Source organism: Carcharodon carcharias, chromosome 1, assembly GCF_017639515.1.
Source record: "Carcharodon carcharias isolate sCarCar2 chromosome 1, sCarCar2.pri, whole genome shotgun sequence".
Taxonomy (NCBI): Eukaryota; Metazoa; Chordata; class Chondrichthyes; order Lamniformes; family Lamnidae; genus Carcharodon; species Carcharodon carcharias.
Window position 1 is genome coordinate 254,496,503 of NC_054467.1, and position 26,917 is coordinate 254,523,419.

A 26,917-nucleotide genomic window follows, 5' to 3' on the forward strand; every position below is an offset into this window, starting at 1 on the left:
GTCGACAAATGAGTAGGCTGGATCAACAGTAGAATGTCAGGAATCAAAACGGTTGCTAAATACTGTTGGAGAGAGAAAAATGGCCAAGTACGGATATGGGATCAAAGACTTGACCTGGCAACAATTTAAAGAGAAACTGAGGGTAAAGACAGAAAAGGAAGACGAAAAATCTGATGGGTGGATAGCATTGAGACATGGGCTGAGGGAGGATTGGAGAAAACCAGAGAGGATGCAATTTGATGTCTATGGTCCCCTAAGGTTGTGGAGGCAGCACACGAATGAATGAACTCTGCTGACACTCCCAGTGGAGTGCTGAACTGTCAGAGTACCACGATCTTCACCACAGGTAGGGTTAGGATTCACCCCAGCCTCTACAGGGATCGAACCCTGTGCTGTTCACAGCCAATCTGATCCACACTGCCCAGCCAATTGAGTAAACCGCACTTCCCCGCCAAACTCCAACCAAAGGGTTCCCAGTCGCACATGTGCTTTTACAGGCACATAGCCTGGAGCTATGGATAGTGATGGTCAAAGTTCCAATTTTCTTTCTGTCACATGGCTGACCAGGAACCTCACCCCTTTTGCCACCTCCCATTGGCGAGTGTTGGAAGCATTTGCAGGGCTGATATTCAACCTGTTTGGCTGCACTTTCCTTGGCCAACAAGTCCTTGAACCCAGAGCTTCTGACTCATCGCACCACAAGACCTCCAATTCCCTCTCAGTGCAGAATTCCAATGGACCAGCATTTATCTCATTCATTCTCATTGAAGAAGACTCCTTTCCAGTTAACTCCTCTCATACAGTATTCCAGTGAACCAAATCCCTTCACCTTCACTCCCACCAGAAAGACCTTTCTGAATGGTGCTTAATCATCCACCTTTAACTTTCAGTCATGGACCAGCATCAGGTTTCACTTGGACACAACACTGCATCTGTCAATTAGAATGGACAAACATTTCCTGAAATTAATATAGACTCAGCCTTTCCTCTGCTTTGCTCTCGGTTTAAATCCATGAACACTTAATTCCACACGGATAAAAATGTGGACGTGGGAATCCGATCATTTAGGATTAAGATGAGGAACAATTTCTTCATCAGAGTGTTGTGAATCTTTGGAATTCTCTACCCCAGAGGATTGTGGAAGGTCCACTGTTGAGGCTGGGAGGGACAGATTTTAGTCTCTCAGGGGATCGAGGGAGAGGGCAGGGAAGTGGAGTTTTTTTTTCAATTCATCGCTGGCAAGGCTAGCATTCGTTTCCCATCGCTAACTGCCCTTGAGAGCAGTGAAGAGTCAACCGCATTGCTGTGGGTCTGCAGTCACGTGTAGGCCAGACCAGGTAACCATGGTGGATTTCCCTCCTTAAAGGACATTAGTGAACCAGATGGGTTTTTAATGAAAAATCAACGCTAGTTTCACGGTGACCATCACTGAGATTAGCTTTCAATTCCAGGTTATTTTAAGGCTGCCACTGCAACTGCAGCTGCAGGGGGCGCACTCACCGCACAGGCAGCTGCAGTGCCTGTGGCGCAGTGGGTAGCTGCCCGCATCAATGCACAACGTTTTGGATGTCTGCCCATCGCTGTTCCACTCCCAACCCCTCGCTGCTCCCAACCCTCGAGCCGTCGCTGCCTCGCTCGCTGTCAGCAGGGTGGGGAGGCAGCCACAGCTGGCACACCATGATATTGCCAGCAGCGCCGACTGCCTGTTTCAATATGGCGGCCGGAGCTAGTGTTATTCCAACAGAGTTTAAATTCCACCAGCTGCTGTGGTGGGATTTGAATCCATGTCCCCAGAGCATTAGCGGGCCTTTGATTTACTATCGTACCCCACCACCCCCCCTTCAAGAAGAGCCAGGATCTTATTAAATGGTGGAGCAGGCTCAACGGGCCAACCCCTGTTCTTATTTCTTATTCTCATTCCGCCCACCTAGGCTATCCTTCCATAGCAACTTACAATTCCACGGCGCATTTTGGGCCTCTCCTATTCTTCTTAATCCAGAGTATTTTGGGTCTCACATCTATGATCGGAATCATGGGCAAGTTACAACTCCTCAATGTGCAAAAGGGCAGAGTTGGAGAACACAGGCGGACCTCGGAGCGCGGTGTGCCTGAAGAATAAGATCGCAAGAAATTTGAACCCGACAATAAGGATCTTAAAATTGAGGCTTTGGAGAGCCCGGGAGCCAAGGTAGGTCAGGATGCACCAGGGTGATGGGGTGATGGGAGATTTACTCTGTATCTAACCCCGTGCTGTACCTGCCCTGGGAGTGTTTGATGGGGACAGTGTGGAGGGAGCTTTACTCTGTATCTAACCCCGTGCTGTACCTGTCCTGGGAGTGTTTGATGGGGACAGTGTAGAGGGAGCTTTACTCTGTATCTAACCCCGTGCTGTACCTGCCCTGGGAGTGTTTGATGGGGACAGTGTAGAGGGAGCTTTACTCTGTATCTAACCCCGTGCTGTACCTGTCCTGGGAGTGTTTGATGGGACGGTGTAGAGGATGCTTTACTCTGTATCTAACCCCGTGCTGTACCTGTCCTGGGAGTGTTTGGTGGGGACAGTGTAGAGGGAGCTTTACTCTGTATCTAACCCATGGTGGTCCTGGGAGTGTTTGATGAAACTGTGCAGGGAGAGTTTCATTTTTTATTTAACCTGGGCTCTACCTGCCCTGGTTAGGCACTGACATGACTTATCTCAACGGACACAATAAGAACAAAATAAAAGGCTCGTCTATGACAGCTTCAGGATCATTACTGATGATTGAATCATTCTAATTAGAGAACGATACAATTAGGGTTGAGAGATCAGTTCCATTTCAGAACTAGGTCACAACTCTAATCAATCATCCCTCTGCCACAAGTTGTAATTACGAGGAAGGCTGGTTTGCAAATAAATAACATGAGATAGCCTTAAGGCAGCATTTTGCCATTCTAGCAGAACTCTTAGAACCAAATTTTCATGGCTGATTTTACATTAGTTCTTTTTTTGTAATTGTTCAGTGAAGGGCCAACAAACCAGTCCTCGCCTCCCTCATTGATTTTACAGTTCTGTCAGTGGGGTCAGGTAGGGGATGGTCCAGCCTTTTGATTTGCACATTTATCTGATAATTCCACACTGACACAAAACATCTGGTGAAATCAGTTGTTGGTTAGTAGGGATTTTGAATTTTGCTGAAAAGAGAGGCTTGTTACCGAAGCTTTTCGTCCTGCACAAATCAAGACAAGTGCAAGAATGCCAAATTTCAAAGCATCGCAATAATTTATACTGCAGGAGAAAAGGTGCTGATTGGTTGGCAAGTCGACTCTGATTGGCCGAGGGAGAAAGCAACCGGGAACCATTGGTTCCCCACACTTCCGGGTAATTCAAAATCGGCACAGGTCTTGACCATATTCCTTCTGTTTGCAGAGAGCAGGTCCCAGTGTGTGAATGTGTCTCGCTTCTAGAAAATGAGCAACGTTATCTTAAATAAATTCGTATGCAGAGACCCATTCTCTCATCCATCTTTTGTTGAAGGGTCATTCGGACTCGAAACGTTAACTGTGTTCCTCTCCGCAGACCTGCTGAGTTTTTCCAGGTATTTTTGTTTTTGTTTAGAAATTTGACATTCTTGTGTTTGTCCTGACGCACGCAAAATGAAAAGCTTGGGCAACACATCTCTCCTTTTGACAACCTAATGGAATCCGCAAAATCATTAGGATCGCATATTAAGCCAGGACCAAAAACTGTGTCTTCTCGGTCCCATTGTTAGTAATTCCCATTGGAATCCCTCGCAGGTGCCCCTCTCCCCAAAAAGCAACAACAGCAATAACTACTTGCATTAATGTAGCATTTTTAACATGGTAAAACATCCTAAATCAATCCACAGAAGCGATTATCAAATACAAGCATGCCCATGTCCAAATGCAGCAAGACCTGGACAATATCCAGGCTTGGGCTGACAAGTGGCAATTAACTTTCATGCCACCAAAGTGCCAGGCAATGACCGTCTCCAACAAAAGAAAACCTAACCATCGGCCCTTGACATTCAATAGCATTACCATCGCTGGATCCCCCACGATAACCCTCTGAGATTTCTGCACTCCTCCAATTCTGCACCCCTCCATTGAGCAGAAACTGAACTGGACTAGCCATATAAATACTGTGGATACAAGAGCAGGTCAGAGGCTAGGAATCCTGCGATGAGTAACTCACTTCCTGACTCCCCAAAACCTGTCCGCCATCTACAAGGCACAAGTCAGGAGTGTGGTGGAATACTCCCCACTTGCCTGGATGAGTGCAACTCCAATAACAATCAAGACGTTTGACACCATCCAGGTCAAAGCAACCCACTTAATTGGCACATCATCCACAAAAATTCACTCCCTCCACCACCAACACACAGTAGCAGCAGTGTGTACCATCTACAAGATACACTACAGAAACTCACCAAGCCTCCTTAGACAGCACCCTCCAAACCCATGACCACTACCATCTAGAAGGACAAGGGCAGCAGACACATGGGAACACCACCACCTAGAAGTTCCCCTCCAAGCCACACACCATCCTGACTTGGAAATATATTGCTGTTCCTTCACTGTCACTGGGTCAAAATCCTGGAACTCTCTCCCTAACAGCACTGTGGGTGTACCTACACCACATGGACTGCAGCGGCTCAAGAAGGCAGCTCACCACCACCTTCTCAAGGGCAATTAGGGATGGGCAATAAACCTGGCCCAGCCAACGACACCCGCATCCCATGAATGAATTTTTAAAAAATTGACACTGAGCCACATTCCAACACGCGACCAAAAATTTGGTCAAAGATGTAGGTTCTAAGGAGCATCTTAACGGAAGAGAGTGTTTTAGACAGAGAGAGAGAGAGAGAGAGAGAGAGAGGTGAAGGGGCAGAGAGGTTCAGGGGAGGGAATTCCAAGGCCTAAGGCTCAGGCAGCTGAAGGCACAGCCACCACCGGTCATGCAAAATCGAGGATGCTCTTGAAGTCAGAATTGGAGGAGTGCAGAAGCCTTAGAAGATTGTAGGGCTGGAGGAGATTAGAGAGAGAGAGAGAAAAACAAGACCATGGAAACATGTGGAAAAAGGAAGGAGAATTTTTAAATCGAGGCGCTGTTGGACTAGGCAGCCAATGTAGATCAGTGAGCACGGGGAGACAGGTGAAAAGAGACTTTGCTTAAGTTATTAGGAAACGGGGCAGCAGAGTTTTGGATAGGTTGAAGTGAAGTTTATGAAGGGTCCAAGATGAGAGGCCGACCATTGAGTCTAGAGATAAGGAAGCTACCAGGTGATAATATAACCACAGCACATCCCACTTCAGGAAGAAAGGGAAATTCCTCTCTCACCTCGTCAAAGCACTCAGGAAACTAGTCCAGACATCAAAAATAATCTGTAACAAAAACAGAATTACCTGGAAAAACTCAACAGGTCTGGCAGCATCGGCGGAGAAGAAAAGAGTTGACGTTTCAACTCATGACCCTTCAACAGAACTGAGTGAATATTAGGAGAGGGGTGAAATATAAGATGGCTTAAGGTTGGGGGGGGTGGGGAGAGAAAACTGGGGGGGGGGGGTGTGGTTGTAGGGACAAGCAAGCAGTGATAGGAGCAGATAATCAAAAGATGTCACAGACAAAGGAACAAAGAGGTGTTGAAGTTGGTGATATTATCTAAACGAATGTGCTAATTAAGAATGGATGGCAGGGCACTCAAGGTACAGCTCTAGTGGGGGTGGGGTGGAAAGACTAGCAGGGCATACAAGATTTAAAAATAATTGAAATAGGTGGGAAAAGAAAAATCTATATAAATTATTGGAAAAAAGAAAAGGAAGGGGGAAGAAACGGAAAGGGGGTGGGGATGGAGGAGGGAGTTCAAGATCTAAAGTTGTTGAATTCAATATTCAGTCCAGAAGGCTGTAAAGTGCCTAGTCGGAAAATGAGGTGTTGTTCCTCCAGTTTGCGCTAGGCTTCACTGGAATAATGCAGCAAGCCAAGGACAGACATGTGGGCAAGAGAGCAGGGTGGAGTGTTAAAATGGCAAGCGACAGGGAGGTTTGGGTCATTCTTGCGGACAGACCGCAGGTGTTCTGCAAAGCGGTCGCCCAGTTTACGTTTGGTCTCTCCAATGTAGAGGAGACCGTAAAAATAATCTGTTGTTGCCAAAGTCAAACTGGAGAAACTTTTCCAAATCCAGTTGCCTACCCTGGCTGGCTGCTAACTGTTGAAGATACAACCTGTAGCCCCCTTCCTCCTCCAAATTTAGGATAAAATGTTTACCTCCGTGTCCAACAATTAGTGTAGTACTAGGACTCACCATCAGGACAGGCCAATGGAAACTGAGGCCCCGTCTGCCTGTTCAGGTGAACGTTGAAGATCCCATGGCGCTCTCTGAAGAACAGTTCTCCCAATTTCCTGGCCAACATTCATCCCTCAAAAATATCGCCCAAAAGATACCCTGCGGAACCTGCCATTCACCTGTCATCTGTGGCTCAACTCTCTCACTCCTGAGTCATCACGTTCTGCGTTCAGGACCCACGCCTGGACTTGAGCACAAAAATCCAGGCTAAGACTCTAGTGCGGTGCTGAGGGGTTGCTGCACTGTTGAAGGTGCTGTCTTTCAGATGGGATATTAAATCGAGGATCCATCTGCCTGCTCAAGGGGATATAAAAGATCATATGGTGCTGTTTCGATGAAGAGCAGAGGAGACCTTCCCGGTGTCCTGGCCAATCAACTTCACGAAATACAGATTATCTGGTCATTGCTGTTTGTGGGAGCTTGCTGTGCGCAAATTGGCAGCCACGTTTCCTACATTACAACAGTGCTTCAAAGGTACTTAATAGGCTTTGAGTCACACAGTAGTCGGGAAAATCACTATATAAGTGCAAGTCGTTCTTTCACCTCGCATTTTGTGGATCTTGCTGTGCATGAGATGAGACTCGTATTTGGCAACACAACAGTACAACACTTCAAAGCAATTCATTGTTTGGGAAGAGCTTTGATAAGATACAACTGCAATGACTTGTTCCATTGACACCTTCCAGTCAACAAATGAGAAACGTATTCCAGGCTCAACTCCTGTGACAAGAGCTCAACTCAAAAGGTTGAGTGGGACAACGGAGCAGTGAGAGCCAGCCAACCACACCAGCTCCTTTCTAAGGTTGCCTCCTCCCTTGGGCCTTCTGGGTTACACCCAACAGGGTATTGCAAATGGAGAACAACGTCGAGGTAAAATGGCTTCTGCTAAAACCTAGCACTAGAGTAAGGGCAAGGGTTTGGTCAGGGATTAACATATGCCCGTTCGCCCAAATCCTTGGAGCGCTCATGTCAACAGTTTACATTTTATCTACATTACCACTTGAACAGCACCATCCTCTGTTCCATTGACCATGGTCTGCCATAGAAACCTACAAAAGGAATAGACACATACAAGAACCCATCAGTAACTGGCTGTGACCCAGATTTCTCAGTGACAGGAAGGAGTTAACAGGTAATGTCTAACAGTTATGGTACTGGATAATCCGAAATTGTGAGCTCAATACCCACCACAGAAACTTGTGAAACTAAATTCAATTGATCTGCATTTAAGGGGAAACCAGATAAATAGACAGGGAAGACAGGAATGGCAGGATATGCTGATAGGGTTGGATGGAGTAAAATGGGGGGAGACAAGCTGATCCGCCAAAGTAGGGCAGTGTTTCATGTCTATTATCTTACATAGGATTACACAGGATATATGGTGCAGAAACAGGCCATTTGGCCCAACCAGTCCATGCCAGTGTTTAAGCTCCACTCAAGCCTCCTCCCACCATTCCTCATCTCAATCTATCATCATGGCTTCTCCCTCATAGGCTTGTCTAGCTTCCCCTTAAATACATCTATGCTATTCACTTCAACCACTCCCTTGTGGTAGCGAGTTCCACATTCTCACCAGTCTTTGGCTAAAGAAATTTCTTCTGAATTCCCTATTGGATTTCTTGGTGACTATCATATATTGATGGATCTAGTTCTGCTCTTCCCCACAAGAGGAAATATTCTCTCTGCAACCACAGACTCAAAACCCTTTGTCATTTTAAAGACCTCTATTAGGTCACCCCTCAAGAGGAAAGACCCAGTCTGCTAATCCTTTCCTGACATGTATTCTGGTACCATCCTTGTAAATTTTCTCTGCACCCTCTCACAGTGCCTCTACATCCTTATTATAATATTGGCAACCAGAGTTGCATACATTGTGGTCTAACCAAGCTTCCATTAAGGTTTAGCATAATTTCCCTACTTTTCATTTCAATCCCTGTAGAAATAAAGCAGAGTGCTTGGCTTGCTTTTCTTATTGTTGCAGAGAGGTGGCGGTGTGTTACAGTTCACTCGGAGTCTGAGTTGCTGTGGCAACATGCACTCTTAAGCACATGTTGCATTCTGGAGCTATGGAGAGTGATAGAGTGCTGGTAGAGACTCGAATTCCTGGCTGACCAGGAATCTCTCCCACTCTGACCGCCTGCCATTGGTGTGCGCTGGAAGGATTTAGAGGTTGTTCAGCCACATTGTGAACACATCTTCCCTGGTCTTCAAGTCCTGGGATGGGACATGTATCCAGAACTTCTGGTTCAGAGGCAGGAACACCACCCATTCCTCCTGCAGAGAGATAAGTTTTATCAATTGACCTAAGTGTATATATTTTTTCCTGTCCTTTAGTCTTTCAAGGGATTTAGGCATTGCTGGCAAGGCCAGTATTTATTGCCCATCCCTATTTGAACTGAGTGGGCAGTTAAGAGTCAACCACATTGTGGTGGTCATATGTAGGCCAGACCAGCTAAGGACAGCAGATTTCCTTCCCTAGTGAACCTAATAGGTTTTTACAATTGGTGATAGCTTCCTGGTCACCATTATTGGGACTAGATTTTGGGGCCATGGTGGGATTAGAACCCATATCAGCAGATCATTAGACTGGGCCTCTGGATTATTAGCCCAGTGACATTACCACTTTGCCACCATCTCCCCCATATCTGATCATAGCTGTCACACCTTATTAGGGAAAAAAAAGGGCAGCTCACCAATTCAAAGCGAACTTCACCACATTAGCTCAGAGTTTGATGAGGCTTTAGACGTACACATAATATCACAGTGTTACACTCTCTGGTCTCACCAGCGTACAAACAGCCATCTGGCAGCATGGGTCAACTCGCATCAAGGTAAGATGCTCCCACAGTTTAGGGGAAACGCCTGAACCTCACAAGATTTCTAGCGAACCCCAGAATCTGTTGCAGTTGCTCACGCTAAGTCAGGGAATATGCTATTATACATAGGACCCTAGAACAAAGGCCATTGAGCCCATTGTGCCTGTGCTGGCTCTTTAAAGAATTATCAACCTAGTCTGACACCCCCTCCTGTTCTGTTCCCATATTCCTGAAAATTTCTCATTTCCAAGTATTTATCCAATTCTCTTTTGTAAGTTTCTATTGAATCTGCTTCCACCAACCCTTTCAGGAAGCAAATTCCAGAACATAGCAACTTGTCATATAGAAATGTTCCCCATATCTTGTACCTGATTCCTTTGCCAATGAGTTTAAACGCGTCTCCCTTGGCTACCGACCTCCCTGCCATTGCAAACAATTTCCCCTAAACTACTCTATAGGAACCCCTCATAAGACAGAATACCTCTAGAAAATCTCCCCTTAATCTTCTCTGCTCAAAGGAGAACAATCCCAGCTTCTCCAGTCTTTCCACATAACCGAAGCTCCTCATCCCTGGTATTATACCAGTAAATTCCCTCTGTATCCTGTCCAAGGCCTTGAACCTTCCTAAGGTTTGATGCCCAGAACTGGACACAAGACTCCAGCTGAGACTTAGTCAGTGTTTTGTAAAGGTTCAGTATCACTCTGGTAGTCTATGCCTATATTAATGGATCAATGAGAATTATTGAGCCAGAATTTTTCTAGAAGGACAAGGGCAGCAGATGCATGGAAACACCCACCAGCTGCAAGCTCCCCTCCAAGCCCCACTCACCATCCTGGCTTGGAAATATATCGCTGTTCCTTCACTGTCACTGGGTCAAAATCCCTTCCTAACAGCGCTGTGGGTGTACCTACACCCCATGGACTAAAACGGTTCAAGAAGGCGGCTCACCACCACCTTCTGAAGGGCAATAAATGCTGGCCTAGCTCACATTCCGAGAATGAGTAACACCTTTTAAAAAGTGAGGACAGGGCTCAGCATGGCTACCTGGTTATGACACCAGGCACCCCTTAACAGGCCAAGAACCAATCCTCATCTGATTCTCCTGTCTGTACCCTAACCTTGGCTTCTGACTAAAACATTTTTACAAAATCTTAGGCTATATATATGTATTATATATATATGTATTATATATATATGTATTATATATATATATATGTATTATATATATGTATTATATATATATTATATATATGTATTATATATATATATGTATTATATATATATGTATTATATATGTATTATATATGTGTATTATATATATGTGTATTATATATATTATATATATGTATTATATATGTATATATATATGTATATATATATGTATTATATATAATATATACATATGTATTATATATATGTATTATATATATGTATTATATATATGTATTATATATGTATTATATATATGTATTATATATATATGTATTATATATATGTATTATATATATGTGTATTATATATGTATTATATATATGTGTATTATATATATGTGTATTATATATATGTGTATTATATATGTATTATATATATGTATTATATATATATGTATTATATATATGTATTATATATATGTATTATATATATGTATTTTATATATATGTATATATATGTATTATATATATATGTATTATATATGTATTATATATATGTATTATATATATGTATTGTATATATATATGTATTATATATATATGTATTATATATATATGTATTATATATATATATGTATTATATATATGTATTATATATATGTATTTTATATATATGTATATATATGTATTATATATATATGTATTATATATATGTATTGTATATATATATGTATTATATATATGTATTATATATATGTATTATATATATATGTATACATATATATGTATTATATTGTATTATATATATGTATATATATGTATTATATATTGTATTATATATATATGTGTGTGTTATATATATATATGTATTATATATATATGTATTATATATATGTATTATATACATATATGTATTATATATGTATTATATATATGTATTACATATATATGTATTATATATATGTATTATATATGTATTATATATATATATGTATTATATATATGTATTATATATACATGTATTATATGTATTATATATATGTATTATATATATATGTATTATATATATATGTATTATATATATATGGGGGATGCTTTTTCTCTCTCTAAATACATAGAATTTCATAGCACAGTCCACATGGCCCATCGCGCCTGTGCCAGCTTCTTTAAAATAGTTATCGTCCCATTTCCTCACCGTGGTCAAAACTGATCATTGACCCAACCAGTTAATCAACCTGCCGAGGACTCTCGCCACGTAGGTTTCTTAAAAGGACACCTTCAGCCCCCACAAAATAGAAGCAACTGGCAAATGGGATCCTCCTCTCACTCATTTGCCAAATGCCCTCTCGACAACACAGTAACGGCATCACCCGGACAACAATGCCAAGAGCAGGCCATCCTTTCACAGGCCCTTCAAATCCTCCGTCCAGTCCGATCGGGTGTTGCCAACTTTAGTTGTCATGCATTCCTGGAGGTTTTATCCTGTGACCACCCTCAAACCTCGATACCAGGTCAAACAGCCTTTCTCTATCTCCAATATTTTTATAACTGTTAAGCATTCAAAGAATACACAACACGAACAAAATCATTTTCTCGATGGTGTTAAGATTTTTCTCTCAGGTTTAGTTTGCAGCAGTGTCTATAGTTCCCAGAAATTCCAGGACAATACTGGAGCGTTGGCAACTCCACTCTCAGGGTAAAGGCCCCTCTCTCCCTAATTTAAAAAAAGAGGTCTACTCTCAGTCCAAAGACACCGTGGAGACGGTGCCAGTGTTTGCTGCTATTAAAATTGCTTGTTAACTAATATCTCGATGCAGCTGTCAGCTTTGAACAGCATGGGGAGGGCTACTAGCTGCAGGGTGCTTGAGAGAGAGGTGGGAACTGTCACTGACCTTCCACGATCCCGCAGATGAAAGGCAACATCTTCTCCATTCGACTCCTGGCACCTCAGTTTCCCAACAAGCAATGGTCTCTACTGCAGGAAAGGGAAGTTGGGGGGGGGGGGGGGGAGAGAGAGAGAGATAGGGGAAAGAAGGAAGGAAGGAGAGAGAGAGAGAGGGGGTAATGAAGGAAGGAGAGAGGGAAAGAAGGAAGGAAAGAGAGAGAGAGAGAGGGGTAATGAAGGAAGGAGAGAGGGAAAGAAGGAAGGAAAGAGAGAGAGGGGTAATGAAGGAGAAGAGAGAGAAAAGTGTTAAGTAAGGAAGGGAGGGAAGCAGGGTGAAGGAAAATGAAGGAGAGGTAGGTAGGGAGGGATGGAGAGAGGGAGGGAGGGATAAGAGGAAGGAAAAGGAGAGAGGGAGAGGGGAGATGGAGGGGAGGGAGGGAAGGGAAGAGGAAGGGAGGGAAGCAGAGAGATGGAGGAGAGAAAGAGACAAGAAAGGAGTGTGGGTAGGTGGAGAGAAGCTGCTGACACTTTTCCAGCCCAGAATTTACATGGATGTATTTTGAGGGAAGCCAGGTTGAGTACAGGACAGGAGGCTCTCCCTCTCTCTCTGGGTCTGGGTCTGGGTCTGACTCTCTCTCTCTCTCTCTCTCCTTCTCTCCCTCCCTCTCTCCCTCTGTCTCTCTCTGCAGCTACGATCGCGGAGCGGGTGGAGCTAGAGCGAATCTCCCAAGAGGCGGAAACCAGCAGAGTAACTCTTTGCTCTCCAAATCTTAAACCCCTCCACTGCAATGCACTACCCCCCTACCCCCAGCAGTGTCATTCTGCAGTCTTCCTTTCAAAGTGGTGCTCACTCTGACCTTAGTATTTCCTTTGGCTGTTGAGACCCGATGTCCACAGCAGGGAAAAAACAAGCTCAGAACGTCAAGATCAGTAAACGTGAAAGAATATTCTCCCTTTGCCTTGCTGCAGAAGTCTGCATGTAAAATTAATCGACTTTCCCCTGACATTGCACTTGGGAAAATGGAAATTAAAGATTCAAGGGCACGAAGTTAGATAGCAGCCGTGCTCTGGCTCTCTAATGGACCCCCAAAATGTTTGGGGTTCAGACTCCCATGTTATCAGGTGGAGATTTGCTGGGGGTGTTGAGCATTATGAAAGGTTCTCATGGAGCAGTTTGGAGTAAAACTGTTTGCACTAACAGGGGTGTCGGTAACCCGGAGGGAGACACCTTTAAGGTCATTAATCCAGGCTGACACTCCCAGTGCCACGCTGAGGGAGTGCCACGCTGTCAAAGGCGCCATTCTATTCTTTTTGGTTGCAATGTTAAGCCAAGCCTTCATCTGCGCTCTCAGGTGGACATAAAAGGTCCCATGACAATTTTGAAGAGGATCAGGGGAGTTATATCCAATATTTAACCCTCGGTCAGCATAGTTAAAAATGATCGTCAACGTGTTTTTCCAAAAGCAAAATGCTGGAATTCTAAAACGAAAACAGAAAATGCTGGAAAGGCCTCGGCAGCTGTGGAGAAAGGCCACTTACCTTACCTTGCAATTATGGCACTGCTGTCTGTGGGAGCTTGCTGTGCACAAATCAACCAGCCCGCTTCGTATACTACAATAGTGACTATACCCTGAAAGTACTTCACTGCCCATATTAGTGCCACACCCTCCACTTTCTGTCCACAATCCCGTAAATTCCTTACATACCCGTCCAACTTTTAGAATTATTTATAGAATCAGCTTTCACCATCTTTTCAGGCAGAACGTTTCCAAATAACAACTCTTTTTAGTGAATAAAGTTTCGTCCCATCTTCCGTCAGGATCTTTTGCCAATGATGCTAAATCTATGACCTCTGCTTTGACACACTCTATCAAAACCTCTCATCATCTTGAACACCCCTATTGGGCCACATGTTCCAAAGACTATAGTCCTAACTTTACCAACCTCTCCTCAGAACTGAGGTACTCTGCCTTGACACACGGCTCAGTCTGAACCTCAGCTGACTGCTCCCAACTCTGCCAGTTTGAGAATTTGCCATTTCCCACACCTATTATTCTGTGGCCTCTGAATGAAATGTCTAGTAAATGCAAAACCACAGGTGGTTATCTGTCAAGAACTTGATTTTAGCAGATCATCTCTCACATCTTTTAGATGCCTCAAAGTATTTCACATCCAGTGATGCCATTTTAAAGGGTAATAACTGATGCGTGGGTGCATTGGGCAGCCAACTGCAGCACACAGCAAGGCCTAATAAAGAAATGGTTAATCTGTTCTGCTGACATTGGTTAAGGATGCACTTTTGTTGGTGTTCAATTAGCACCCGCAAAACAGACCCCAAGTTTAACATCGAGACTAGCTTCATGGAATAATGGAGCACAGAAGTATGCCATATGGTCCATCTTGCTTTGCCAATGCTTTGGGAAAGCTATCCAATTAATCCCACTCCTCTGTTCTTTCCCCTAGACCCTGTAAATTATTTCCCTTCAAGTATTTATCCAATTCTCTTTTGATGGTTACTTTTGAATCTGCTTCCTCCAGACTAGGCAGTGCATCTCAGGTTACAACAATTTTTTTTTTACTGTGTAAACAAAATCCTCGTGTCCCTTCTGACCATTTTCCAATCGTTTAAACCTGTGTCTTCTGGTTATCGATCCTTCCTCCAGTGGAAACAGTTTTTCTTTATATACCCTATCAAAATCTTGCATGATTTTGAACACCTCTATCAAACCTCCTCTAAACCTTCTCTGTTCTAACAACTCTAGCTTCTTCAATCTCTCCACCTTAATTTAACTTCCTCATCCCTGGTGCCATTCCAGTTTTCTTCTTCACTGCAGCCTCCCATTTTACAGTCAATGTAACACTTTTGAAGTGTAGTCACTGTTGTAATTTAACAGCCGTGGGAGCAACTCGCACACAAGCTCCCACAATCAGAAATTTGATAATGGCCAGATCATCTGTTTCTTTAATGTGGGAAAAGAAATATAATATTGACCAGGGTCATAGAGTCATAGAGCTCTACAGCACAGAAAAAGGCCCTTTGGCCCATCGAGTCTGTGCCGGTCAAACAAGTACCTAACTATTCTAATCCCATTTTCCAGCACTAGGCCCATAGCCTTGTATGCCCTGGCATCGCAAGGGCACATCCAAATACTTCTTCAATGTTATGAGGGTTTCTGCCTCTACCACCCTTACAGGCAGTGAGTTCCAGATTCCCACCACCCTCTGGATGAATAAATTCTTCCTCACATCCCCTCTAAACCTTCTGCACCTTACCTTAAATATATGCCCCCCTGGTCATTGATCCCTCCACCAAGGGGAAAAGTGGACATGCACACCAAGGTCTCTCTGATCCTCGGTACTTCCCAGGGTCCTAAAATTCATCGTGCCTTGTTTGTCCTGCCCAAGTGCATCACCTCACACTTATCTGGATTAAATTCTATTTCCCACTGATCAGCCCAACTGACCAGCCCGTCTATATCCTCCTGTCATCTAAGGCTATCCTCCTCACTATTTACCACCCCAATTTTCATATATTCCATAAACTTACTGATCAACCCTCCTGCATTCACCAGGCACCAGGTGTATATATATAGCAATATATAGCTGCATGGGATTTTTAAGAGGGTCTTGGATTAATATCTCACACAAACAGACTGCATCACCGACAGTGCAACACTCCCTCAGGACTGCACTCTTGGATCAGCATAGATTTTAGGCAAGTCCTCCTTCAGGGAAATTAGTATAAATATAGGTGCAATATTTTATTAAACAATGTAGATTATTCTATTTCTGTTGTTTCCCATCTGTCATAAGGTTTAATGTTTCATTTTTCCTCTCTATCTTGTTAAATTTTTAATACATTACAAAATGCCCATAACACTGGCACTCTCAGGCTGCTGTAGCTCAGGCGCATGCGCCGTTACGTCATCCGCCAAAGCCCTCACCGTGCAGCGTGACGGCGTCTGCCAAAGCTGCGCAGGCGCTGTCATGTCGGCCGCCGCCACCCTGACGACCAAAATCCCTGCATGCAGAGCGCGGAGCAACATGGCGCTGATCTGCTTCCTGTACCGTTGCTGTGGCGACCGAAATTTAAAAAAGACATATATTTAAAAATAAAACACTTAATTTGATTTGGAGTCAAAAGGGCTATTCACGGATACTTGTTTTATTTAAATATCTCCATACTGAAAAAATCTTTTTTAGATACGTGAAGGGGGGCGGGGCTTCGGGCTGTTGTCATGGTGACGGCTGTTTGCTAACTTGAGGGCTACTGCAGGTATAGTCGTGATTTCTCAGCTATTGCAAAGCAATTAAATAGATGTAAATTGCAGGATTTTGTAAAAAAAAAATATATAGATAATTATTTTTGAGAGAATTGAAGACCAAGTGTTTTGAGACCTGAAGATTTTTGGAGCAAGCGGGAAGATCTGGGCAAGTGGGATTCAGGTTTACGTTTTAAATTCCTTTATTATCCTTTTTATAATAATAACATTTGTTTTAATATTGACAGTTTACGGTACAAGACTGGAAGTAGAGAAGGTGAGAGTTGGTTGCAGAATAAATTCCTTTACTGTACAGGCTGAAGGCATTGGGATTTGCAATATGCAATGGCGCCATCTCTGGTGGCGGCCTGTCATTGCAGTGTGACATGTTTACATAGGCAATTTCCGTTATAGTCATGGGCATTTATTGTAAAGTCAATGGATATAGACATTATTATAGATTATAATGTCATTCATCGGCTGGTGCTAGATTTCCAGGTTGCTGGTATAGCAATGGATGACTGAATGATACAGCATTAGAAGCAGCCGATCATTCCTGCGACTTGTTTCAAGACCATCACCACCAGCATGGTCCTCCCCACACTTCCCTGCCCTCTGTAGCAGTTATTAGGATGTGGGAAGCACTGCAGCAGTATAACATTCCTCTTAACTTCCCATATAACCAAGAACCCCCCCCCCCCCCCCCCCCCACCTTACCTCTCCCACCCCCTCCATCTATATCCCAATGTGTGTGTCTAGCAGTCTGCCAAATGACATTCGTTGGGTTCGGAGCTTGGGTTCATCCAGCTCAACGAGTGTGAGCATGCCATGTTGCCACCCTATTAGATTGAGTACTAAGTCGAGAAATCTGATTCATTTCAAACTGTGTGACTGTGCACTTCACTCCCCCACAAATAAGCCAGGGCCCAAAATGCCAAGTTAGTGGATGTTAACTGTAGCTATAACAGGAATAGCGAGGGGAAGCGGGATGAATGGCTGAAAAGGTAGCATAGTGATTATGTAACTGGACTAGTAACCCAGATATCGGGAATTTGAATTCAATTAAACTAAAATCTAGAAATTGAAAGTTTCTGCCAATAAAAGTGACCATGAAGCTGTCGGATTGTTATTAAAGCCCAACAGGTTCATTAATACCCTTTAGGGAAGATGACCTGCTGTTCTTATGTGGTCTAGGCTTATATGTCACTCCAGTAACTGCCCTCTGCTATGGACCAGTGAACATTCTTTGTTGTACCTAAGAGCAGAAGGTCCAACCTCACCTTCCCAAGATAAAACAGACTGGGAGATAAACACTGGCCTAGCCAGTGACACCCATATCCCCAGAATGATTTTTTTTAAAAAAACTTTCATGGGTTATGGGCGTTGCTTTCAAGGCTAATATTTGTTACCAATCCTTGATTGCCCAGCTTGTTAAGCCATTGCAGAGGGCAGTTAAGAATCAACCACATTGTTGTGGGTCTGGAGTCACATGTAGGCCAGAGCGGATAAGAATGGCAGATTTCCTTCCCTGAAGGACATTAGTGGACTGGATGGTATTTTTTTTTTAAACAAACAATTGATGATGGTTGCCATGGTCACCATAACTGGGAGTAGGTTTTAATTCCAGATTTACTAATTGAATTTAAGTTCCTCCAGCTGCTGTGGTGGGATTTGAACCCCTTTCCCCAGAGCATTGGCCTGGCCTCTGGATTACAAGTTCAGTGACATTACCACTACGCCACCACCTCCCCAAAAATCCATACGCGGGTCCCTGTTGCAAATTCATATTCAGTTGGCTTCTCGATGGAGAGTGCAGCTATGTGTGGACACTGAGGCCAGGATGTGATTTCTCCTTCCTTCACCGCCATCAAAGAACCTGCTGTTGCTCCAACCAGACATGAACAGAAAGAATGGTCAACTGCTGAGGTACCAGGGAATGGGGGGCAGGGGGGTGCGGGTGGTAGGATGGGAAGACATGCAGCAAATGGTCAGGTTGTTCAGGAGGGGAAATTGGTGACAAAAAGGTTCCATGGACTGTTTTATCATACTTAACTTCCCGCTAACATTCTAACGCAGGCTGAGGAGAAAGAAACAACAGCAAGCATGTCGAAGAAGAAGAAGGGGCGTGCTGAAAGCAAGAGCAAGGCAGTAGGGTTGGAATTGGAGGTTCTGACGGCAGCTACAGAGCGGATTGTCGCACTGCAAAATGAGTGAGCTCAGCAGCGTTTAATAACCGGTGTTAATGAAGGGGTGCGGGGCTTGGGTGGAATCAGGGCCAACTGGCCAAGATAGGAAGTAGCATTTGTAGAAGATTTCATCGCCTCAGATTAGCATATCCTCAGTGTTGAAGCTATTGAACTCTGAGTAAACATGGCAACCATTTTGCATTTAGCAAATTCCCAGGAACGTTAATGTGATTCACTGGTGTTGGTCAATGGGAGCACTGTTGATCAGGCATCTGGGGAGAACTCCCCTGCTCCTTTTCCAATCTTGGCTGCAGGAAGTTCCGCATCTCCACAGGCAGATGGGACCTTAGATTAACCTCCCACTCGCTGACAGTGCAATGGAGCATCCTTCACTGCTGACCCAAGAGGGTTAGCCATAGGCAAAATGAGCTGAGGGCCAACCCAGTTGCAACATTGTGTACTTATAGGAATCTCACTTGCTGAGCAATAACCTGCTCACTGACATAAATACAGAAAATCCTGGAAAACCTCAGCAGGTCTGAGAGAGAAACAGAGTTAACATTTCGACCCTTCTTCAGAGTCGGGAAACTCTGCCGGCTGGAGTCGTACCTAGCACAAAGGAAGATGGTTGTGGTTGTTGGGGGTCAGTCATCTCAGCTCCAGGACATCACTGCAGGAGTTCCTCAGGGTAGTGTCCTCGGCCCAATCATCTTCAGCTGCTTCATCAATGACCTTCCTTCCATCATAAGGTCAGAAGTGGGGATGTTCACTGATGATTGCACAATGTTCAGCACAATTCCCGACTTCTCAGATACTGAAGTAGCCCATGTCCATGTTCAGCAAGACCTGGACAATATCAAGGCTTGGGCTGACAAGTGGCAAGTAACATTCATGCGACATAAGTGCCAGGCAATGACCATCTCCAACAAGAGGGATTCTAACCATTGTCCCTTGAAATTCAATGGCATTACCATCACTGAATCCCCCACTATCAACATCCTGGGGTTACCATTGATCAGAAACTGAACTGAACTAGCTGTATAAATACTGTGGCTACAAGAGCAGTTTAGAGGCTAGGAATCTTGTGGTGAGTAACTCACCTCCTGACTCCCCAAAGCCTGTCCACCATCTATCAGGCACTTCCTCCACCACTGATGCACAATGGCAGCAGTGTGTACTATCCACAAGATGCACTGCTGGAACTCACCACTTAGACAGCACCTCCCAAACCCGGGACCATTACCATTTAGGACAAGGGCCACAGATGCATGCAAACACTACCACCTGGAGGTTTCCCTCCAAGTCACTCACCATCCTGACTTGGAAATATCAGGCTGTTCCTTCACTGTCACTGGGTCAAAATCCTGAAACTCCATCCCTAACAGCACTATAGGTGTACCTACACCACATGGACTGCAGCGGTTCAAGAAGGCAGCTCACCACCACCTTCTCAACATAAGGCCAACGTTTGTTGCCCATCCCTAATTACTCTTGAACTGAGTAGCTTACTAGGCATTTCAGAGGGCAGTTAATCAATCGCATGTGGGTCTGGAGTCACATGTAGGCCAGACACAGCTTTTCATGTGTAAAGGGCATTAATGAACTAGCCGTGTTTTTATGACAATTGGTGATAGTTCCATGGTCACCATTATGAGACTGGCTTTCAGTTTCAGATTGATTCATTGAATTTAAATTTCTCCAGTGGCTATGGTGGTATTTGAAACCATGACCCCAGACCATTAGCCCAGATCCCTGGGTTAGCGGTCCAATGACATTACCACCACGCCACCTTCTCCTCTGAAAGGAAGAAGGCGAAGGAACAATGTGCAGGGTTATGGGCTGAAGGGAGGTTAATGACACCAGGCGCATTGCTGATTCGGAAAGTCGGCGCAGACACAATGGGCTGAATGGCTTCCTTGTGTGCTGTGACGATTCTGTGATTCTATCTCCCAGGACACCAGACTGCACGCTAGATAGTCCATTATGTGCTTTGAGGTGTTTGACAAAGCTGATAACTTGTTTTATGAGTGCATCTTTTTCAGTATCTTAACTGCATCCAGCTCTGTGGTATGTGTTGCAGAACCGTGAACTTTTAATCCTTCAGTCTTTGTGGCAGGAAGGGCCAGACTGGGCAATGGAACACTTTCCATTGACAGGCCGTATAATGGGACCGTGTAGAGGGAGGGTTATTCTGTATCTAACCCCGTGCTGTACCTGTCCTGGGAGTGTTTGATGGGGACAGTATAAAGGGAGCTTTACTCTGTATCTAACCCCGTGCTGTACCTGTCCTGGGAGTGTTTGATGGGGACAGTGTAGAGGGAGCTTTACTCTGTATCTAACCCCGTGCTGTACCTGTCCTGGGAGTGTTTGATAGGGACAGTGTAGAGGGAGGGTTAATCTGTATCTAACCCCGTGCTGTACCTGTCCTGGGAGTGTTTGATGAGGACAGTGTAGAGGGAGGGTTACTCTGTATCTAACCCCGTGCTGTACCTGTCCTGGGAGTGTTTGATGTGACAGTGTAGAGGGAGGGTTACTCTGTATCTAACCCCGTGCTGTACCTGTCCTGGGAGTGTTTGATGGGGACAGTGTAGAGGGAGGGTTAATCTGTATCTAACCCCGTGCTGTACCTGTACTGGGAGTGTTTGATGGGGACAGTGTAGAGGGAGGGTTAATCTGTATCTAACCCCGTGCTGTACCTCCTGGGAGTGTTTGATGGGGACAGTGTATAGGGAGGGTTAATCTGTATCTAACCCCGTGCTGTACCTGTCCTGGGAGTGTTTGATGGGACAGTGTAGAGGGAGCTTTACTCTGTATCTAACCCCGTGCTGTACCTGTCCTGGGAGTGTTTGATGGGACAGTGTAGAGGGGGCTTTACTCTGTATCTAACCCCGTGCTGTACCTGTCCTGGGAGTGTTTGATGGGACAGTGTAGAGGGAGTTTTACTCTGTATCTAACCCTGTGCTGTACCTGTCCTGGGAGTGTTTGATAGGGACAGTGTAGAGGGAGATTTACTCTGTATCTAACCCCATGCTGTACCTGTCCTGGGAGTGTTTGATGGGACAGTGTAGAGGGAGGGTTACTCTGTATCTAACCCCGTGCTGTACCTGTCCTGGGAGTGTTTGATGGGACAGTGTAGAGGGAGGGTTACTCTGTATCTAACCCCGTGCTGTACCTGTCCTGGGAGTGTTTGGTGGGGACAGTGTAGAGGGAGCTTTACTCTGTATCTAACCCCGTGCTGTACCTGTCCTGGGAGTGTTTGATGGGGACAGTGTAGAGGAAGCTTTACTCTGTATCTAACCCCGTGTTGTACCTGTCCTGGGAGTGTTTGATGGGACAGTGTAGAGGGAGCTTTACTCTGTATCTAACCCCGTGCTGTACCTGTCCTGGGAGTGTTTGATAGGGACAGTGTAGAGGGAGCTTTACTCTGTATCTAACCCCGTGCTGTACCTGCCCTGGGAGTGTTTGATAGGAACAGTGTAGAGGGAGCTTTACTCTGTATCTAACCCCGTGCTGTACCTGCCCTGGGAGTGTTTGATAGGAACAGTGTAGAGGGAGCTTTACTCTGTATCTAATCCTGTGCTGTACCTGCCCTTGGGGTGTTTGATAGGAACAGTGTAGAGGGAGCTTTACTCTGTATCTAATCCTGTGCTGTACCTGCCCTTGGGGTGTTTGATGCGACAGTGTAGAGGGAGGTATACTCTGTATCTAACCCCGTGCTGTACCTGTCCTGGGAATGTTTGATGAGGACAGTGGTAGAGGGAGCTTTACTCTGTATCTAACCTGCACTGTACCTGTCCTGGGTGTGTTTGATGGGGACAGTATAGAGGGAGCTCAGTTCCATGCCTATTTTAAATGTCTCCAAGGAACAGCCTATAAATGAGGGCCAGAGATGGAAATAGGTAGACCCAAGGTTAGCGTGGGTGAGAGGAGGATGGTGAAAGACAAAGGGACAGCTATCATAGACAAGTCATAGAGGAAGCACGTCATATATTACAGTGAAAGTTTGGATGATTATTCTGAAATCTTTAATATCTTTATGTTTTATTTTTGAAAGGTATGATGAAATGGTTAAAGAGCTGAAACAATTGAAGTTAAAGATTTATACCCTGTATCCTTTGCTGGGCTTTCCTAAACCTGCATCTTTGTGACAGCAGTTCATCTGAGCATGGCCCACTATGGCTCATCTTTCCCTTGACAGATCGAGCGCTGCTGCTGCCTCTCCCTGCTTGGGAATAATGCCAGAGCTGAAATTCAGTGCTATCCCCTCTCCTCTTCTTCTTCAGGAGACGGAGGAAGGGTCCTTCAATATCCATAGCAACAAGGGAATGCTTTCTGGGGGGGGGGGGGGGGGCACTGCAGGATCAACTTGATGGACCGAACAGGCTCCCTCACCTGCACTGATCTCTGAGATATTAGCTGAAACATCAGACCTATTTGTGTATTGATTGAGAAATGATTTACTGATAACGTTCTTTAGCCATCATTTCGCAGCCGGAAGGAGAATGAGTTCTTAACAAAGGAAGCTCAGCAGACACGCCTGGAGACTGTAAGTACACAACACGTCATTGCGAGGGGTGGATGGAGGGGGATTTATACCAGGGCCAGGGAGTGAAGGACTCGGTCGGGGGTCGGGGGTCGGGGACCGTGCCGGGGGTGGGGCAGGGGTCAAGATCTAGGACGGGGAGAGATCAGGGACTGGATCAGGGAGTCAGGGCCTTCACGGGATGTGTGTCACTGGCTGGGCCCAGCATTTATTGCCCATCCCTAATTGCCCTTGAGAAGGTGGTGGTGAGCTGCCTTCTTGAACCGCTGCAGTCCATGTGGTGTAGGTACACCCACAGTGCTGTTAGGGAGAGAGTTCCAGGATTTTGACCCAGCAACAGTGAAGGAACGGTGATATATTTCCAAGTCAGGGTGGTGTGTGGCTTGGAGGGGAACTTCCTGGTGATGGTGATCCTCTTCTGCTTTTGCTGCCCTTGTCCTTCTGGGTAGGGGAGGTCACGGATTTGGAAGGTGCTGTCGAAGGAGCTTTGAGTGCACTAAACTTGGTCTGACCATAAGGTTGCCAACCACCCTTAAAACCCATCTCTTTGACTAAGTGTTTATTGGCTCCTCCATCTCTTTCTTTGACTCACTGCCCAGTTTTGTTTAATCATGCTCTTGCCAACCTGCATGGGATGTTTTTTCTGTGAATATAAATATGTTGTGTCTCCAGTTCATGTGAGAGACTTGAAAAACTCTCACAGAAAAGCTCTCACAGTACAGATTGTAACCATTAGAGGGAGGCAGATCACTTTTAGTATTTAATAAAGTTGTTTAAATTCGTGAAGGGTTTTGCTAGAGTTGTTAGGAGGCAGGTGTTTCAATAGACAGAAGACATGATTTAAGATAATTGACAAGAGAATCAGAGGTGAGATTAGGAGAATTTTTTTTTAACAAAGTGAATTGTTATGTCCTGGAATGCACTGTCTGAAAGGGTAGTGGAAGCAGATTCAAAAGAAAATTGCAGAAATATACTCAAAGGGGCAAAACATTTGGGCTATGGGACTTGGAAAGCCCTTTCAAAGAGCTGGCACAGACAGGATGGGCAGAATGGCCTCTTTCTGTGCTGGATGATCCTATGATCCTCAGATCAGCTGACGGAGGTGCTAGGTGGAATTTCAGATCCATCAGATAGACTGAAAACTGTGGAACCTGTCACCTCTGCCAATGCTGTGAGTTCTTCTTGCCAGTTCTTCTTGCTGCTCTGTTTTACAATTAACAACACAGCCTGTCTGCCTCTTAAACACATCCAGGGGATAAATTTTAGGCCATGATGCGGTTAGGTATGTTGGTTTTCTGGCACCATCCATCCCCAAGCCATTTTCCAGGAGACAGGATCAGGTCTACCTGCCCACAAGTGGTGGGTACTAATCTAGCTTCTTAAAGGCATATTAAGGCCAGAATTTTCTAATCAACCTCCACATCTCTGGAGGCATTGGGGAACAGTGTAGCTTCCTGGAGGAGGCCTCCTGACAACAGACGGGCTAGAGCTCCAGGCAGGTTTAGAAGCCTACCCCTGCCTGCCTGACTTCAGCAGCACCTGGTAGATTGGATCCCTCTCCACAATGTTGGCCTGACCACTGAGGGTAATTTTTGTATTAAAGTTGGAGAGGTGGTGCTTCCATCTTGTGGAAACCTCTCTCACTTACCTGAAAAGGCAGTCTAGCGATTCTTTGGTGTTGGAGGACCTCCTATTGGTCCTCCAACTTTGCAAACTTGTCCATGTTGATGAGCCCATCAGTTGGTCAATTTGGGTGACTGTACCCCACACACACAACCCCCCCCCGCCCCCCCGCCGGCCCCACCACAAAGTGTGGGTTTCTGACCCCTCTTTGACTCTGACATCGGGGTCTTGAAGCCCGTGGTGAAAATCCAACCCCAGGTCTTTAATCTCCAAACCCAAGTGGCCTAGGGATAGCTGATTTCACATCCTCACCATTATCTTCAAATCCTTCCACAATCTATTTCCTGTTTGGATCAAGACCTCTGTGTATCTCTGTTGTCACCTAGGCACTGAGTAACAGCACTGTGAATGTACTCCAAGTGGGAAGAGAGGATTAAGATTTCCTCCATACTTCTAAAGATTGAAATTGACTTGAAAAGATTTTTAAATTTCTTTTTTTTAAAAATAACACTACTGTTCATCGCCCCCAGACTGTATTATCCCACACACAATCCATCTCACACACTCATGATGTAACACAACAGAGAATAGGCATTATCCAATACATAAATCACCTGATTCCTTCGATATGTTATCGAAGATTGCGATGCTCTTTTATCTAATCAGCATTTTTGGCTGAGTGGAAGTAAACATGGCTTTCTAAATCTTCTGTTTTAACACATTTTAATTCTAATCTGTTTTAGCATGAATACATTGTACAGATGGCAAAGAGGACTGAGAAAAGGCAGCATCAAATCATCACCCTGAATGATCAGAACCACCAGAACCTAGAAGAAATCAGGAATGCAAAGGAGAAAATATTGGCCAAATTTGAGGTACAGAAACAAGGTTTGTTCAAATGCAAATCATGCACCTTGACATGGTAGACCGATCAAACGTGCTCACCTCTCATTCACTCCTGTCGCCAGTCACAATTCCTTACAAATAACTGTTCATACTGGAAGCAGTTCAGAGAAGGCTGATTCCTGGGATTGGGGAGGTGGTTTCCGATGAGGAAAGGTTGAGTAGGTTGGACCTGTGCGGATTTGAGTTTAGAAGAATGAGAGGTGATCTCATTGAAACGTATAAGATCCTGAGGGGGGCTTGACAGGGTAGATGCTGACACGATGTTTCCTCTCATGGGGAAATCTAGAACTAGGGGGCAGATCAAAAGTAAGGGGTCACCCATTTAAGACAGAGGGGAGGAGGAATTTCTTCTCTCAGAGGGTTGTTAGTCTTTGGAATTCTCTTCCCCAGCGAGCAGTGGAGGCTGGGTCACTGAATATATTCAAGGCTGAGTTAGACAGATTTTTCATCTACAAGTGAGTCAAAGGTTATGGGGGACAGACTGGAAAGTGGCATTGAGGGCACAATCAGATCAGCCATGATCTTATTGAATGGCTCAAGGGGCCGAATGGCCTACTTCTGGCCCTATTTCTTATGTTTTTATTTGGGCCATCATGGGTGTACTGGCTCTGTAAACAGTTTTTCCAATTAGTCCCTCACCTCTGCTCTTTCTCAGTGGCCCCACAAACCTTCCCTTCTCAAGTATTTATCCAGTTCTCGTTCGGAAGTTACAATTGAATCTGCTTCCACCCTTTTAGCCTGATCGCAGCTTATTATATTAAAAACATATTCCACATTTCCCTTCTGATTCTTTGCCAATTATTTTAAATCTGTGTTGTCTGGCTATTTACCCTCCTGCAAATGGAAACAGTTTCTCCCTATTTAGTCTATCAAAACCTTTCATCATTTTCAATAGTTCTACTAACTCTCCCTTTAGCCCTCTAGAGAACAAAATCGTAGTTTCCCTGGTGTCTTTAAATAACTGAAGTCCTTCATTCGTGGAATCATTCCAGTAATTCTCTCTCTGCACCCTCTCCAAGGCCTTGACATTTTTCCTGAAGTGTGGTACTTACAATTGGACACAATTCTACAGCTGAGGTCTGTTCTAAAGGAGCTGATAAGATAGATAGAGAGAAACTGACATCTGGGGGCTAAATGTTAGGGTTGGGAAGTGAGAAAAAGAAGTTGGGACTGTTTCCAGGGGCCAAAACTGCCACCTCTGAA

The 26,917-nt window shown here is 44.6% G+C and overlaps 2 protein-coding genes across 5 annotated transcripts in view; one reads left to right on the forward strand and one right to left on the reverse strand.

The window, feature by feature from the left end:
- The window catches only part of si:dkey-183c6.8 (protein O-GlcNAcase), a 62,781-nt gene extending 50,446 nt beyond the window's left edge, over positions 1-12,335 (reverse strand). For 3 of the 4 annotated variants that reach the window (XR_005944266.1, XR_005944265.1, XM_041198047.1), the window contains exons 1-2: positions 12,202-12,335; positions 7,339-7,390 (exon numbers count right to left, since the gene is read on the reverse strand). Coding sequence is in view for 2 of the 4 variants with exons in the window: in XM_041198047.1 (XP_041053981.1) it covers positions 7,339-7,390; positions 12,202-12,241 (92 nt within the window). In the remaining 2 variants the exon portion in view is untranslated. Of the gene's footprint in view, positions 1-7,338; positions 7,391-8,259; positions 8,282-12,201 lie in introns of those variants that run through there. The other variant, XM_041198069.1, reaches the window with a different exon arrangement.
- The window catches only part of ccdc166 (coiled-coil domain containing 166), an 88,094-nt gene that overhangs the window by 47,166 nt on the left and 14,011 nt on the right, over positions 1-26,917 (forward strand). Inside the window, exons 2-5 of the mRNA XM_041198087.1 lie at positions 18,533-18,666; positions 22,697-22,750; positions 23,134-23,188; positions 25,552-25,696. Of these exons, the coding sequence (XP_041054021.1) occupies positions 18,560-18,666; positions 22,697-22,750; positions 23,134-23,188; positions 25,552-25,696 (361 nt within the window). The 5' untranslated portion in view covers positions 18,533-18,559. The remainder of the gene's footprint in view (positions 1-18,532; positions 18,667-22,696; positions 22,751-23,133; positions 23,189-25,551; positions 25,697-26,917) is intronic.